We start from the raw sequence: 18,434 nt of genomic DNA, 5'->3' as shown, positions 1-18,434 counted from the left end.
CTAAGTGTGACATCAGGAAAGCCAACTTAATTAAAAGCAGTAAACATAACAGGATGTGGAGCACAGAAAGTAGCTACCATCATGCAACACACCAGGCGTCTATAGTTTGGGAGGGGACAAGGAGTTCCCAGCCTCTTTTACACACATTGATAGAAGTGCCCTCTAAGCTATTTGAGTAATAGCAAGAGAAAAATCGCTTTTTTAATGCTGTTATCTGGAACATTTGCAGGTTCTTGATAATGCACAGAGTTATTATTACGGACTGACCACCAAGAACATAAGGGCTTACATTCAAAAGCCAGATAAATATGACAGTGTGATAAATACAACAAACTTAACCTGCAAAGTTAAGAGAGGCATGTGGAAATGCACAAGAAATTTAGTTCAAAAACCATGAAAAACCACAAACAGAATATATTCAGTATTTTTCACAATCAGAAAAATAATTGACTCTTCCCATGCATGGCAGGAACATGCTTTAAACATGAAGAGTATTAGCAAGCATTATTTTTTGAGATTTACATTAATGTTCCTATACTAACTCTAAACGAAAAATTAAACAGATTTAATCAACATAAATGTGTACATGTGCCGTACAGTTGTCTGCTGTATGCAGTAAACTGATTTCTATGGTAGAAACATATTAGCCTAAAAATACAGCACTTCTATCTTCACATGTTTCCAACATTAATTCAGGTCCTGCTTTGGATAAGAATTAGACATTACAAGATGGCATTCTGTTCTTCAGAATGTGCTCATTCTGTTCTTCACATAATTACCAACAGCAGTGGTTAACACTTTCTTCAAGAGAAAATGTGCATGTTTCTTCCTGAAATGTGCATGTTTCTTTCACAGGGTAGCACACCTTTGATAAGTAAAAACATACTTAGACAAGGAACCCATGGTTGAGCTCCAACACAAAAAGTCAGTATTCAGGAGGTGGAACAGGTACAGGCTACCAAGGAGGCATTTGGAAATCATCACACATACAAGTAGGTGTGATGTTAGGAAAGCTGAACCTCACTTACAACCATCAGCTGCAAGGGACACCAAGTCCAACAAGAAGAGCTTCTACCACCACACTTGCAGTGGATGGTATCCGTGGACAAGCTGGAGAATGGTAAATGTCATTTACTTCAGCTTCAGAAAGGTTTTCCATACTGTCTCCCTCAATATTCTTGTAATCAAGTTCAGACCTTACAGTCTGGACAGGTGAACAGCTAAATGGGTCAAAAAGAAAAAGACCAAACAAAATGCCCCTGGCTGGATGGTGAGGCTCAGAGGGCAGTAGACATACACTCTTCCTAGAGAGTATGAAATAAATGCTGGTGGTACCACAGAGGTCTGGTCTAACATGTAGATAAGCATGTTGCTGGAATTGGTGACAGAGTACTCTCATCAAGTTTGGAGATTGTACCAAACTGGGGATTACTCAATGAGCTCAAGAGCAGGGCTGCCAAAGTCTAGACTGGTTGGAAGAATGGCCTTACAGGAACCTAATGAAATTTGAACAAAAAGAAATGAAAAGTCTTTCCTGTGGGAAGAATTAAGATCTTGCTAGCTGTGGAGCAGCTCTGCTGAAAAGGCACCGGGGGTCATGGTAGACAGCAAGTCAACATGAGTCAGCAGTGTACCATGAGCCAGCATCCTGGGCTGTGTACAACAGAAGCCTAGCCAGTGGATCAAGGGAAGTAACTATCTTTTGCGAGCACTTGTTGGACCATATGTAAAACACAACATTTTGTTTTGGCATCTCCAGTAAAAAGAATAAAACTGAAATGAGCTCAGCAAAAGGCCACCAAGATAGGCAGGGGCTGTGGTATTTGCCCTGTGAGGAGAGAGTGACAGACTTAGGCTTGTTCAGCCTAGGTATGTGAAGAAACTTATCCATCAAGAGGACAGCTAGGCAGCAGAGCATGTTGCACAGAGAGGTTGTGCCATCTTCTTCCTTGGAGTTTTCTCAAGGCCTAACTAGGTCAAGTCCTAAGCCATCTGGTCTGGCCTCATGGCTGACCCTGCACTGAGCAGGTTGTTGGACTCAATGCCTCCCGAGAACCTTCCCACCTGAGTTATTCTGTTTCCTAATCTTCTGTTTTCCTCACTACTTCTCTTGGAATATCACATTTTTTAAAAGCATAATACACAATAATCCAACAGGATTATTCAGGAGCTGAAATAATGTTAACTCAACACTGGGTAATATCAAAACTCTAAGTCAGTCACCCTGTGGGCGACTACTTCACTGACCCAGCCAGTGACATCAGCCATGATATTTCTATTGCTGCAGACACATGCTTATCATTCATACTCAAAAAAATTTGTGCTGCCTTATAAACATGCCATAACACCTGGCAAGGAGAGGATTAGAAACACACAGGTTCTAGCATCTGGAATTCATCACCTCATTAAAAGCCCCGATGTGATGGCAGCTAACAACTGGCATTCACTTAAGAGTTGGACTCAACGATCCTTGTGGGTCCCTTCCAACTCAGAATATCCTGTGATTCTGACTCAACTGAAGAAAAAATAAACAAAAGAGACCTATGGGATTGATCAGTCATACCAGGGAACATATTTCACCCTGCAATGAGGGGGACATTCACAGTTATTCTAGTCAAACTACTCCTCATCAGCAAAATGTAAGGCAGCCTTCTCTCTCCTATTCATTCCCAGTTCAGAATTGGAAAAAACATCTGGAGTATCTTAAGTGCTGCTGGCATCTGCATACAGAAGAGGTGGTTTTGCAATTTAATGCATTCATTATGTTACTTTTCAGATTATTGTCATGAAAGAGAAGTACCTTGACCATTTCTTCTGTCAACCATCAACACATCCAGAATAAGGTTGAGCTGGCTTACGTAAGTGACAGTAGGATGAGGATCCTTGTAGAGCATCAGAGTCGAGTCTTTTGAGGCAGCTTTCTGAATTGCTTTCTCTACATCCACACAAGGAGATATACGATCTAATTCTTTAAGCAAAGTCAGGAACAAGTCGTGTCCCCGCTTTTCCAAAGGATAAGAATTAGACTCCAATAGCTAATTCCTTTCTCCTCCTTATATTTGTTTATTTATTTTTCCAGGCCATATAATAAACATGTTGCTGAAACAGGAGAAAAGTATCTAACTGGCAACAATATCTTGTAACTTGCGGAACTAGGATATGGAGAAATGATTACTTTGGTTAGTGAAGTAAGTTATGAGCAGTCTTGGAAATTCTCTGTATTAACAGTATAAGACTAATGTATGACTCTCAGATTCCTAGTAAGCTTTCCATGTTCATTTCTGATTCTAAATAACCTGAATAACACAGGAGAGGAAGAAAAGTTTGGAAAGTTATCAAATCCTCAGTCGAGTCTTAAGAAATGGAATTCTACTTGGAAGAAGTATGTTTGAATTAAACTAAAGCTTACTGATGACATAAGAAGGATAGAACAATTATGTCCAGTTGAAAAATAATTTTTAAAAGGTACTAATACTATTAAATATTTGGACAGAAAGATGTATCAGTTCTGTAACTGCGATCTTCAACCATTGCCCTAGCTGTTAAGACAGAAAGCATGGCCAATGTGTTTTAAGAAAGTTTTGAGCAACATCTCTAACAGATTTTCCTTTTTCAAATAATTACACTGAAAGACAGATTGACTAAAAAACTAAAAAAAACCCAAAAACTTAAGCTCTGAAAGAACAGTCATATCACTGCTACTTTTACCTCCCTCCCCTCAAATCTAGCTGAATTTCCAGAACACTTATTTTGGCACACTGCTTTCTTATCCCATGTTCCTCTTGCTCAGCAGACACGTTCTTATCTCTGTCTTTGGATGGCTCAAGCAGAGCCTTTACAGGAAAGATTAACTCAGCTATCTTGCCTTTAAACTTCTGATAAAAGCAAACCACCATTTTATGTGATGGTCCACTGGATTTCTATTACTCTGGGTAATTTAAAAAGAGGCAGCTTCTAGGAGGATGTGCCTACCCAGAAGTGATAAGACATGCAGACATGCCAGCCCAGGTATACCTCAGTCCCAGCACTCCACACTACATTTGTGAATTGACAGAGGATTTGGCATTTCTGAGCTGACGTGCCAACTTTTTCATTATAATACAAACTGTCTTCGTGAGAGATGTTACACAGTGCCAGCACTGGACTGAAATCACTGGGAAATTATTAAAAAGGGTTGCCAGGTTTCGTAAGTCTTCAAAAATAGTCTCAAGACCAAAGGAAAGACTACATATGTTAACAGGGTAGATAAAAAGCTCTATCAGAAAACCAGCGACAGAAAGGAACGGAATCTAGTGCAAAATCATTTAACTAAATATATCTGCTTCTTATGGACTGTTGCTACAGAAAGTGTAAGATAAAATAAAACCCATTTCACTACAGCACATTCCAGATCTAGATTTGCATAGAGGAGGCACTCTCAGGATAAAGTTACATATTATGCCTCCAGATCATTTAACATATAACCATATGCTAATGAAGACAAAGCTATTCATGCCTCCTCCCCCATAATATGCAGAATACTCCCTTCCTCCCATTTCACCAGTGTTTGCCAAAAACTATACCATGCTGATTCAACACTGACTCGAATGTGCTAAAATGAGCAACTTTCTGTGGGATTAGCAAATTGAATTAACTCAGTGAAGGGTCAAACAACTGCTGAAGCAATGGGGCTTCACCCTAAGATATTGAGATTGGTGTTGCGCCTCTTCTCCACCATATAGGTGTGAAAAGACAGCTCAGGTAGGAAGCAGCTGGGGATCCTAGACAACAGAAATTGAAATTGCATAAGTAACAAAATAGGAAACCCCAGGCACTGAAGATCTAAATGACCTTCCTATTGTTTTGATCATGCCCCCTTTAAACCTACTGGGCTCCAATGTCCTCAAATACCCTCTCTCCCCTCCTTTCCAAATTTCTTCACTTGTCATACATTATCTATCCTCTCAGCTTTACCATACCCCAAAATCCTTGTTGTCCTTCCTTAGTGTTTCTTCTTTCCCCTTAAACTCATAATCACAACAACAACAGCATTAACACGACATTCATCACCATCTAAACAATCACCTAGCACACACATCCCACCCCTTTCCCCTTCCTTTTTCCATTTACTTACACTGTGCAGGAGACTGGAAATCACAACACTTTTATGCAGTGATTCAGATAACATGGTGCTGCAGTAACTACCACAAAAACACACAAGAACAGTCTTCTGATTGACCTGACATTGCCAATGTACAACAGGACTTTTTTTGAACCCCTTCCTTTTGCACGACTCTGTATGTATTTACCTGCGGCACAAACGGTCTGAACTAACACCCAATATCTAAGCATTGCCAAGGGAGACAAACATTGGCTGTGAAAGCATGTGGCAGAACACCAAGGTGACAATGAATAACACACTTCTGAATGTTAAGGTACAGTGGAATTTTTATAATTTCATAACATTCCAGTTTCTTTCCCAAATTGCAGCAAAACAGAATAAAATGTAGGTGGAACCAAAGTCCTGTTGTTATTAGCATGCAAAGAAAACTCTCTTATTTAAATTCCCCCATCTGTTCTGGCCAATCATTTATGAGTAATTCTCAACATTTCAGTCACTTGAAAAAAATACAGTGAATTCTAGGCACAAACACTTCCTAAGTAGTTAATATCCAGGATTATGGATGATTAAGTCATACAGTGTTTCATTCTTTCAGTGAGCTTTGCTTCTTGCCTAGCTTCCTCACTGCTTTTTGTCTAGCATTTCTCTCCCACTTCTGGCAGATGAAGTGGAGGTGGAGAAAAAAAGGGAGGAAAGTTCTTGGGTAGCATAAGGATTACAGTATTTTCCAATCCTTCAGCAAGGAAGAGCTTGCTCAGGGAACAGACAACCTAATGCTGCTGCCTACTCTTCCACCCCATTTTGTTTTTATTTTTTTAAACCTGTGTTTACAAGTGTTTGCAATTATAAAGTTATACAACCTGGGGACAAAATTTACTACAGTTATCTCCTTTCTGCCCCCAAATCCACATGGAATGTATCTCCCACCCACATATTTCTCCATCCCCCCCCCTTTTTGTTCTGCTGTGGGCAATATGAAACAGAAAACTGCAGTTCAGAGAGATCCTCAATCATACACCCACAGGTCATTTACATTTGGTTCACAACCAAGCCTTATGTGAATGTAGACGTCACTCATCAAAAGGACAGTTATGCCACTGATAACAAATCATCTCAACTCCCTAAATTAAACAACAGTATTAGCAGGAGGAACAAAGTTACTTTCAAAGCATTCTTGGTATTCTGTCTGATTACCTGTCCTTGTTCCTAACAAAGGGAGAACTGTCCGCACACAGGTCTACTTCTGTTTCCTTTCAGTGTTCTGAAATAAGAGCTGTTTAAGGACCTGAGTTTTGTTTTCAATTGGAAAGGTCATCTGGGGTGTGTGGCAAAATGAATCTGTATGCTTCTTTTAATAAGAAGAAAGGGAAAGAGATGGGTCATAGAGAAGGAGGGAAATGGAAGTTTATTGCACCTTCATTTTTATTATAGAAGTCTCAAAGAAGTTATGCAAGAAGTACAATTAGTGAAAGAACAACAGTCTAAGAGCCTACACAATCTAATTCTCTCTTGAACAAGGAAAGTGATGATTACTTACATATAATATGTAGGATATAATCCTTCAAAATACCAGCAATGCTTTTTGGCCTCTGTACACTACAAAGAAAGAACAAATATGGTATTAGTATTTGCACAGAATAACATACAATTATAAACACAAGCTTAGAGTATTTATAAATACTGTGACTCTGAGCAGTTAGGAAAGGTTTATATTCCCAAAGCTTTCCCAATCCTGATACAACAGTGACTGGGAAGTAAATGGCACCGTGTCCTGCCAAGGTTCAGATCCCTCATGCAGGGCTTTGTCTGGGGAGCCTCACAGCCTCCCATGGTTCACAATGTCAGTACATTTGGCGCAGGCACAGGATCCAGCTGCATATGTTCTCTGCCTTAAAAGGTCACAGACAACATAAAAGCCCACTTGTGATTACAGTCACTTAAGAGAACTCCAAGGCATAAGCAATTTGATGACACTATGCCTACGACTACACAGTAAATACAATAATTGTAGGGAATTATTCATCTTTTTGGAAGTGTCTGGCATGCAGAGCCAGGCTCAGAAAGGAGTAGAATGAAGAACCATCTATCCCACCTCCTCTTCCTACAGCCTAGAAATATCTCAAGTGTTCATTAAAGTGCTGGGGAAAGGAAACCGCTTTCTGCAGCCCAGGGGTATTGTTCTCTTTTGCAGATTGTCAGCGTATCCTTGTTAAAGGATGGCGACAGGCATTTTCTCAGCATGTGTGTGCCAGGAACGTGGGAAGCACACATCGTTATGGGCACTGCCAGAGTACAGACGGCAGCTCGGAACAATAGGGGCGCTTAAGAAAGAAAACCAGATGTCAAGCACAAACTCTACAAAGTACAAAATATTTCTGTGCATCCTGCTGGCATCCCTAGCATGAAATGCCATCTCCATTGCAGACATAGCTCCAGGAGCTCCACTGCAAGTTGCATTCCCCGATCGCATACAGGCAGGGCATTGTGGGACACCCACCACAGAGCAGTGAGGAGTACCTTGCTGAGGTTTTAGCAATGATTCCCTCTGCTGCTCCCACCTGACACCCACTGCTGGAGAGCACTCAGCACACTGGCGGTGCTTGGATCATCCTTCATGTTCACTTGGCAGCTCACCTTTAAATAATAGCTCGTATTAGTTTATTAGCCTCCCCAAATCCCAGAATACTAAATGAATCCAGTTAAGACAAAGACAAAGTGTTTTAAGATCCCTGACTCTCACTCCTCATGAATAAAAAAGGTTGCAAGCTCTTTAATGAGCATCTGATGAGCTAAATCACAGACAGATCAATTACAACCCATGAAGACAAACTGCTATGGATTAAATTGTTAAGAGCGGTACAGGAGATAGGGGAGGAGGAGGAAGAGGGGGAAGATGCTTTTGATGCATGTGATCAGGCCTTTTTCCATTAATACAACAAGCTCACACTGGTCTTCTAGATGCACAAGCTTCAGCTTCTTCTGAAAGAACCAGAGTTTTTTCCTCAGGATAAGCACAACAAGAAGCCTTGTTCCCCTCTCAAATTGACACCACAGTCCAGGCAGCATATTCTGGAGGGCTCCATAGTTTCTGCTGGAGAAAGTGGTGTTCAAAGATCCATCTTTGCATTTGCCCTATTCTCCCCTCCCCCACTCTTCCTGCTTCGAGGCTTCCAAATTTTTAACCCTTCCTTCAAAATATTTTCACCAGATGGCTGTTTTCTCTTATTCTAAAATTAGAAATATGTCAAGTTTCTCTCTATAACACCCTGAAAACATACATGCATTGTAAACGCAGCAGGCGTGCTGCTAAATCACTGAAAAATACTTTGGCTCTTCACCTTTGGAGCCTGTAGATCAGCAGGCATTGGCTAAAATCCCAGTGCCTGCAGGTCAACTCCTTGGGAAGCCTCTTTCCAGAGTACAGCTTGGGGTGTAGGCCATTAAGTGTTTTTTCATTCCTACTTCTCAGCCAATATGAGTCACCGTTTACCTCAACAGCCTTAAAGCCTTTGTCAGTCCCAAGCATTTTAATTGATGTTTTCCCAGCAATGTTTCTGAGCACATGGACCCTTTACAAGTGTAAAGCAGACATTTATATTCAGCAATCTTCCCCATATTTTAATCTGCTTTACAAGTTCTAAAATGAGTTGGAAAGATTCCTCCTTCCAACATCTCCCAAGTTATAGGACTTCTGTTTCTGCCTCTAAACAATTCTCTTTTTCAGACAGGCAATACCTCTACTACTGTCCTAAGAAAGGCTCCAGCTTGGGGTAGTTCCTTCTACTTTACAGGGCTTAGTTACTTGCATTAAACATCCTTTGGTGCCCCAATTTGCTTTTATATTGGCTCTGGAAGAGCGGGCACCAATCCCAATTCCGCCTTTTTTTAATACCACAGTGCTATGAATATTGCATGGCAATTGTTCAGCTCTCCTACAAGGAAATCGGGCACAAAAAGCCAGTGGACTTCAGATGTGAGCAGCAGAGCCAAATCTGATACACATGACATGTCAAACAAATTTACACGCATGGGGCGAACTGCTGCGGTCCCTGCTCAGTTAAACTCCTGCCCATCTCCATGGCAACTTTACTCCAGCAAAACCTGACATAAGGCAGGCGACTACTAACCACTGTCTCTACTGCTGGTTAGCAGACCTCACAGGAATTTGCTGCTAAGAATAAGACAAGAGTGTCATTGACTCTAAGGATTTGAGTGTCTTTAGCACTCAGGTTACCAGAGAGATGAACAAGGTGGTCAGGGCACAGATTAATTTTTCCCATCCCACATACATCCTCTGAAAAAGGCTATGATAATCCGCCTCTTGCCAAGATCTAAATTATTCTTCTGACTGGTACTGGCCTCATAGCTGAGCTGGTGGAGAGCCATACAAGAGTGAGAGGAGACATATGCCATCAGCATCAGGCTCTCAGCCTTTGGAGAGTCACATTGTTATAGTTGTTTTAGGCTATTAAAACCTCAAGAAACCACAGCTGGCAGGAACTCACTGCAACCGACAAAACAGATACAAAGGGAAGAGTAGTTATATTACTGCAATACGATAGGACCTCAGACATCAGGATCGGTGCCCCCTTTGCTAGCTCCAGTACAAAGACAGGCCGCATCTCAGTTCCTAACAAGCATTTATTCCTGTATTTAAAAAGCCACTAACCCATTCACTAATAGCAAAATAGTACGACAATGGTTTTTAAACTAAGCTCAGGTACAGCCTTGTTGATACTTTCAACTTTTCTAGGCAAAGAGTTCTGCACATTTTGCTTATAAAATTCTTCCTTCTATGTCCTTTAGCAATTTGGCACAGCTATAAAATACAAATACAAGAGTACATTCATTTTTTAAATAAATGATGCAGGTCTAATTGGGTATGCATATGTATTCTTTAGAGAATTAATGGTATGTGAATTAGCCAGATGCTTGAATACATTCCTTAAGTTTGCATATCTGGAAAGAAAAAACACAAGCCTCATTTTTTTTGTTTGTTTGATTTTAAATAAATCAGCATCTGTCTTGTAGACTGTTTGCAAGACTGCAGCAACGCGAGTTGCAAGCCACCCTTTTCTGTGGTCTCTAAATTATTTCAGATTTCTTTTAAGAAAGGAAATGTGCTTCTTGCCACAGATCAAAATTGCAAATGTTACTGCTGCTAGTAAGAACAACGAGAAATAGGAGTTACTAAAACGTTAACCAAAGACTGGTTTTGATCACACCATAAAATACAGAACACAAATGCATATGTATGCACATGGTGTGGGGGACGACAGAGCAGGCAGGCAGCCTGCTCACTGAATGTTGGATGGTACTCCACAGATCATTAGCTATGCTTTGCAGGATTTGCAGAAATACTATCTGTAGCAGGAATGTCCTCCCCATTGCACATCATTATCTCTCAGTCCACAGGACAACAAAAAGAAAATAGATCTGACCAATTAATTACTCTTTGCAATCAAGGGAGCAGTGGATTCACACTTTATTGGAGTGTGCTTTATTGGAGGCTTGAATTAATAACAAAAAAGCAAAAGCAATTAAAGCTCCATATGCAAATAGTAAATACTTTCTGTATTTATATATTATATATATATATTATATACTGTACTCATACAGTATATTTTTGTTACAGGCACCAATGAAAAAGCAGCCTGCCATGGACAGCCCTGTTTGTGGAGGGCAGGGGGAGAGCAACTGCAATCTGTATGCTGAAGGGACATTCAGAGAGAGTTTGTGACATCTGCTCAAACAGATTCTTAGGAGGCACAGGTCTGCTATCAATCACAAGGTCAATAAAACCCTGTCAGTTATCAGCAACTGAGAGCAAGCTTCTTTCTTTTCCACTAGGTATTACAGTTATAAGGATGCAAGCAGGTAGATTCAGAAAGAAAAAAGCAGGTATTTAACAGTGACCTGCTATACTGACATGATGAAAATAGTTCCTGGTATTCTGAGATGACCTGTTTAGTGGTTGTTACATCCCACTTAGCTGGGTATACACTATACATTAGTAGTGTGCAAGTTGATCCAAATATCATTCTTGTGGCTACAGCCTCTGGGGCCCTGCTAGGACTAATACACAGATGAATAGGAAGGAGTTAGAAGTATATATGACATTAAACAAGACCTTATTGTTTCTGAGCATCACATAATCCTATTCCAACACAGAGCCAAAACTCTGCCTTCCATACAGCTAGATCAAACTAGTAATTGAGGAAATGGGAAGGACAACACCTTTCTCACCATATGGCTCCACAGGATCTGAGAAACAACTGTCTGTACCTGCTGATTCTGTTATAGAAGGCCTCTTGCAAAACTCAGATCTCTCCCAGTTTTATTGGACACTGCACCTGGCAAATACTCGATGAAGCCCAAACAAAAGAATGGGAAAGTCTACAGTGCAAGTCCACACTAAATAAGCGGTTCCAGAAGGCACATTATTGGCTAGGAATCACAATGTTTTACAGGATCTGATCTTTAAAATTGCATCAGTTTTCAGAACACTATCCCTTTCAGTGCCTAGGTAAGAGGTGGAAGCATCAAATTAATTCCTACTTCTTCCCTCTTGATGCTCACAGCTGAAAGTAGCCCATCTGCAAAACTATTCTAAGAAACAGAGCTCACAAGCCAGTGAGTGTTACCAGTCATTTCAACTTATACTGTTGCCACAAAAGACAGAAGCAACTCTCACTAAAACCCAAGATTATGTTAAGGTATTTTTATTTACTGAGATAACAAGGAAACAGAAGGATGCTCTTGTATAAAAGGATGCCTATTCTCTACCAAGCTTTCCCTCCCATGTAACAATAAAAAGAACAAATACTATTTCAGTTATACACCTGTTTCATCAACACCAAGATTACAAAGTCATATAACTCACAGTATAAGGAATTATTTTTATATATTTCAGGAGGAGTTGGTTTTGATTAGACTTTCTAAGAAAGAAGGGAATATTTCTCATATAGGATTCTTAAAAGTAACAACTTTTCCACCTTGAATTAATCAGTGTGCATTTTGCAACAGTAAAAGATTCCAGCCCAAGCAGCTAATTCTTATTATTTCTTGTGCTGCTCAGTGCATATGCATTAATCATCATATTTTTATTTCGAATTAATGTGGCTTTAGCATTAGATAGCTTCCCATCACAAAGCATTATTTCACATTTAGATCTATTAACCTTTCCTGCAAAAGGAATACAAATATCCCTTGTGTGCAACTTCATTTCAGGAACCTGACTCATTTATTTCGTTAATTTTTTTTTTTTTGCCATTATGCAGCAAATTGCAAATGCACTTTAGTCCTAGAACAACACAACTGCAATTGAATAAAATTCTTTCCTCCGTATCCAAAAGAGGAAAAAAGGAAGAAATAAAAGGCAAAGCAAGAGATCCTTATTTTTCAGAGCCCACGACACGGAGGGTGCGGGGTCAGCACCCCCCGATCTCTGCCGCGCTCTCAGCACCGCGGACAGCGCCCTCCGCACCTCCCACCCCGTTGTACCGCGCTCCGGAGGGACAAATCGTCTGTATAAAACCTTACCCATATCACCTCACTCACTTCTCAGTTCTCTTTCAAGTCTCAGCAGTCGCACCTACTAATTATCTCTTCACATGTGTGAGCAATAATATGAGAAACTGATAAGCACAACTATCATAGAATCACAGAATATCTCAACTTGGAAGGACCCTATGAGGATCATTCAGTCCAAGTCCCTGTTCCTCACAGGACCATCTAACTCTAAACCATATGGCTAAGAGCATCATCCAGATGCTCCTTGAACTCTCTCAGGTTTAGTGTCATGACCACTCCCTGAGGAGGCTGTTCCAGTGACCAGCGACCCTCTCAGTGAAGAACCTTTTCCTGCTATCCAATTTGAACTTCCCGTCACAGCTTCATTCCATCTCCTCATGTCTTACTGCTCATCATGAGAGAGAGATCAGCACCTGCCCATCCACTACTCCTCTTGAGGAAGTTATAGACTTCAATGAGATCACCACTCAGCCTTCTGTTCTCCAGTCTCAACAAACCAAGTGACCTCAGCCACTCCTCATAATTCTTGCCCTCAAGGCCTTTCACCATCTCAGTCACCCTTCTCTTGACACACTCTAAAAATTTTATGTCCTTCTTATACTGTGGCACCCAAAACTGCACACAGGACTCAAGGTGGAGCCACACCATTGCAGAATAGAGCGGGACAATAACCTCCCTGGACTGGCTGGTGAGGCTGTCTTTGATGCACCCAAAGACATGGCTGGCCCTCCTGGCTTCCAGGGCACACTGCTGACTCGTATTCTACTTGCTATCAACTCAAACAACCATTGACTGCCTTGGATGGAAAAACTGCACTCAATCTTTTTCAAACTGTTTGGAAAATGCACTTATGATAGTTGTCACAGTTATGTGAAATATTCAGCTTGGATCTCCATCAGAATGTCAAGTCAGATGCTTATGAAGTGCCAAGAGATCCTCAGTACCAAAGAAGGTCAAGAGTTGCTTTACCTTCTTATTTCTGTACCCACAAACTCAGCAATATTTGCACAAACATAAAAGCTGGGGGAGTGGAGGGGCAGTTAAACTTTCCTGGTGGAATTGACCTTACATTGAAAGTTCTAATATAAGACCTGCAAGAAAGTATGAGGCATGCCACATATTGAATGCATTTTCACCCAAGAAAAGCAAAAAAGACTCAACATTCCACTGGAGCTTCAAGGGAGTAAGTGGCAGACTTTTTTGTTCCAACTGCAAGGAAACAGATGTAACATTTTCCCAAATCTACCACAAGCAGTTGATCTGTTCCAAATTGTACTGGGCAGGTTCCACAGCTCCAAAATTGAATTTAGCTTCTGCAATTATTCTGTTTCCTTTTATATGTGCATGAAAAATAAAACCAAGGTTACTATTATTTGCATTCTTTAGCTACAGAGCAAGTCATAAGTCACCTCGTAAAACAACCTATGAATTAGGGTGCATGGGGGGAAGGGATCATTTGTCAGGAATTGAAAGGAAGACCATGCCGAGAGTGAGGACATTCACTATTTCCACCTTCAATCTCCTTAAAAATGAAACAAAACTAATTCTAATTTTTTCAGATAAAATGATTTGGTGATACAATGGTTTTCATTTTAAGCCTCTAATGAACATTAATAAACTTTCAATGTCAGCATTAACATGGACACCAAGCTTGCTTTCCTTTGACTAAGAACTGGAAGCTTGGTTCATCTCCAGCCTCAACCCTCGGTGGAGACTTACTACTCACAGGAACTGATGCTATCTATAGTACTATTAAGGGCAAAGTCTAGATTTGGGGTTTCCACATTTTTATCTAATCCCATACCAGCATTCATTCCCTTCAGTCCGTGCTGAACTGGTAAATTTGCCAGTTTCTTACATGCATTTCATTCTTCCACTTTACCATCCCACGAATGAAAACAGCCTTTAAATTACCTAGTACTTAAATCCTCAGGGGCTGTTTTTCATCTCCCATAATAATAAAAGCAAAGCAAAGAAAGACTGAGCAAAAGAAGATGAATTCAGAACTCAATTTTCTTAGTCATTTGCAGCGCAGACAAGATCAAGGCACTTAACAGCATTGTGCTACAGATGCCAGTTAGTTAAGCTATGACAGCCCATCAAAGGCTGCAGGAAAATAGATTTCTTTGATGGTCACCAGGACACAGGGCAGTTGCTTTGGGAGTTCCTGGGCTTTGTTCTATTGATGTTATGCATCCCCCATGAGCTCGTTTGTTCCACAGAGAGAGAGCACAAGCTGACAGGACAGAGCGCAGCTGCATAATCACAGCAACTCTTGCTCCCCTCCCTAATACCCTTATTTTTCATTCTTGACATTTAATTCAGGGATGCACACCTTTCTCAGATTCTTCTTATGAGAAGATATTGGAAAACAAAATATTTTTTTATTCAACTAAGACTTTTCCCTTGTCTGCATTCTGAGATACTTATTGAAAAACTGCAAATACTGGATCAAAATCCTTTGTGCTCAGAAGTCCTGAAAACATCTGTTACACTGAAGGTAGCAACTACTTAGTCTCAGAAAAAGAAAAAAAAAAAAAGAGGCAGAATCCATGACCAATCACACGCCCAGTGTAGGGAACAAAAGAAATCGATAATAATGAAATATCATCTAAGTGCTGTTCCCCTGCAAGGTATGAAAGGCCAAGGTAAGTTCTCACCTTGAAGAGGTTATTCTAGAAACCCACCATGTTTAGCATTAGATTGTCTTTAGGAGCATCTGTTAATTTGAAATCAGATTACACATGTCGTGTATATTAAATTAGTAAGCATCTGAACACACTGGAGATTAAAGAGGTTACCTTGGAAACATTCTCATATTTGAAAACCAGTTTCTAAAAAACCCTGGCAAGTCAGAATCCAGGTACTTCTTTGAGCAGAAGCATCTACTGGAATGCACTGCTGGGAGAAGCTTCATTTTTGGTCAACTCCCACCTGCTTAACAGTGAAGTCAATGCTTACCTACGGAAACTTCCATTGGCAGCCATCATTATTGTGTCCTCCACATCCTCACAAGGCAAATCAGCATCTCAAGGGAAAAGCACAGATGTATAATTTATGGTACAGGCCCAGTCTGGTTTAATGACCAAACCGGGACTGGAGAAACTGTTCTAAAGGAAACTTCAGTTCATTTGATTCAGCTATATTAGACTAACTACACCTTGAAGTAAACACCAAAACTTTGATAGTAACACAGCAAATGTGAGCATGGTCTGGTCTGCAAGCCTAGCTCATCGAACAGGACTGTGATACAACCATCTCCACACTGGAGTCCAGAAGACCATTTGCTCTGGGACACAGTTATTGGAACACTGGGAGGAGTTTATGGGTTTGGGTTCATCCAGACTAATAATCACATTTTTCTATTCTTGCAGTCTATTAAAGTTCCTACTGATTTGGCAGCAAACACCTCTCTTTCTCAGGCCAAAACTCTCCTCAGAGAAAAAAACAGCTGAAGAGTTAACTGACTGTAATTTGTATTTGTTTAACAAGTCAATTCAAGCTTTCAGGGAGATGTTCTATTGTGGTCTTCAGGTAGACTGAAACATCAATGCCTTTTAATTTAAACTAAGAACCTGAACTGACTCCTACTCAGACAGTCCAATACACTGCCACAGCAATAGCATATGATTATTAAATTCCAGTGAGACAAATCCAACAGCTGTACCTCACAACTACTTATTTGAGCAGGAAGAAATACTAAGCATTTGTCCTTGGAGTATGTCCTGTTAAAGGACTACAATAGCAAATAAATAGATAACACTTTCAGGCAAGTAACAATGCCTTCTAATTTTCCAAATGAAGGAATTTCCTACATAAGACCTTAACATTTGCTTTTCTTTTATTACAAGCCTGAATGTACCTAAACAATAATCTGCAATGTCCCAAATTGTCCAATTTCAACATAAACCACTAAGAATGTGACAAATCTCTTCATTTAAATCAAAAGCATGTGAGTTTTGGCATTTTTCTAAAAGGATCATTTCCTTGGTTTGAGTTATCACCTGAGTTTTTTCAGATTCAAAATAGCTTCCTGGAAGGAGAAGAAAAAACAAGGTTCCAAAGTTGACCATCTAGACAGAGATACTGGATACACATAAGCAGACAAATTCACATAACCTCTTTGGGTAGGCATAGAAGCCATGGCTTGGCTCACATTTTCTTTCACCTCTCAAACCCCTCACTTCACAACTTGATGAAGGACATGCTAGATGTCGGTAGTTTTTTCCATTTCCTCCTCTCCTGTTATTCAGTGCATGCCCCTTGCTCCAACACCTGTCCATATACATGGATTTTGTTGAGACCCCGTCAAGCTTTCAGCTGTGTCCTAGTTATCACTCTTGGACCTCTAGCTACCACTCTTGTGATCTGTGCTTCATCTGATGTTACGTTCTTTATTCCAGGTTGCAGATGACAGATCATATTCATGTATTGGGAAGTTACCTGACAAGACAAAAAAAATTCAGGATGCTGCAATGAGCTGAATGCTCTTCTCTTTGATACAGACTGCACAGACACCAAAAATCTCTTTATTAAGGTTATTTCCTCACAAAGAATATCTGAGGTTACTTCAGGGACGTTCAGTAACTGAGGAGTGCAAGAGTGAGATGAGGCATAAATGAAACATTCGCTCTTCTTTAACACATGGTCTACACTCCAAAAAAGCGCAAGATCCCTGCCTGGAGGTATTGCTATGGACAGATAATAGCAGGTGATATGGCCGTAAATGTTTAATTTATAAACCTAGTAGCTAGAAAATTATTCAACTAGATTGAAAGCACTGAGGATTTTAATAGTGCCTGTCCACACTAACAGATGAAAATATAACCAACAGTTCAGAGACAAGCACACACTTGTGTATTTTGGTCAGGGTTGATAATGTTGCATAAACTGAACTTTCGGAGAAAATTTAATCCCTGTGCAGGCAGTGGGCAACTCCACAAATTTCAAGGGCATTGCTTCTGCTTTCACAGGATATGGCTTGGCATGCTGCCCTTCTCTTCACAAGTCTGCCAGATGCATTTCCAAGAGCCAAGTTCATCTCAGAGGGGAAACAGCACTACAAATGCACTACAGCAGTACGAAGCAGCATCACCGTTCCCACATTTTTCCAGGGCAGTTCTGAGCAGGAAAAGGACACTCTAGACTGTAACCACAAACGTAAACTCATGTATGGCAGAAAGAAATGGAACAGGAGCAGCAGCACAGAGAAGCAAGGAAGACAATGACATGCCCAAGATAACCAACAAAATGAGAAGCAGAATAAAACCTGGGACTAACCAGAATAAACAGCAGCGACACTGAGCAACAGTCAAGGCTTCTTCCCAGTACGTTTCCAAACAGGCTTCAGAGGTCAGAAACCAACAGGGTGGCAGCCAAAGAAATCAGAGGTAGTCTCTGAATAACAGGACACCATTTAGGAATGACAGTATCTTACACAGGGTATTGATGATGGGACAGCTCCACTGGCTTTATCACTTTTACACTGCAGACAGATGGTGCACGTCCCCTCCATGCAAGGCAGTAGTTAAAATTTTTCACCTATAACCAAGTTTCAAACCAGGAGCCCTGGTTTGAAAAGCATGACACACAGAAGCATGACACCATGAATTAGCTACATCTCCTAATGCCAGCCCGGGGCAGAAATCTTATCTTCCCACAGCGCAAGGCAAAAAAATGAACCCTTGGTTTTGTAATGTGCTTAGCCTCTAATTTGGGAAAGGAAAAGCCTAGCACCTCACCCCTGAGAGGTTGCTTGCCTTTGGCACACACTTGCTATTGCTCTTTTTCAATGAAAAGA

General features: G+C 40.6%; 1 protein-coding gene across 3 annotated transcripts in view; it reads right to left on the bottom strand.

Moving 5' to 3' along the window:
- Nucleotides 1-18,434, bottom strand: part of VOPP1 (VOPP1 WW domain binding protein) — a 79,136-nt gene that overhangs the window by 12,879 nt on the left and 47,823 nt on the right. For all 3 annotated transcript variants that reach the window (XM_032710263.1, XM_032710248.1, XM_032710255.1), the window contains one exon: nt 6,639-6,697. In XM_032710263.1, the coding sequence (XP_032566154.1) occupies nt 6,639-6,697 (59 nt within the window). The remainder of the gene's footprint in view (nt 1-6,638; nt 6,698-18,434) is intronic.

Source organism: Chiroxiphia lanceolata, chromosome 1 (assembly GCF_009829145.1).
Source record: "Chiroxiphia lanceolata isolate bChiLan1 chromosome 1, bChiLan1.pri, whole genome shotgun sequence".
Classification (NCBI taxonomy): domain Eukaryota; kingdom Metazoa; phylum Chordata; class Aves; order Passeriformes; family Pipridae; genus Chiroxiphia; species Chiroxiphia lanceolata.
The sequence above is the reverse complement of the archived record's forward strand: the minus strand, read 5'-3'. Positions and strand labels throughout refer to the sequence as shown.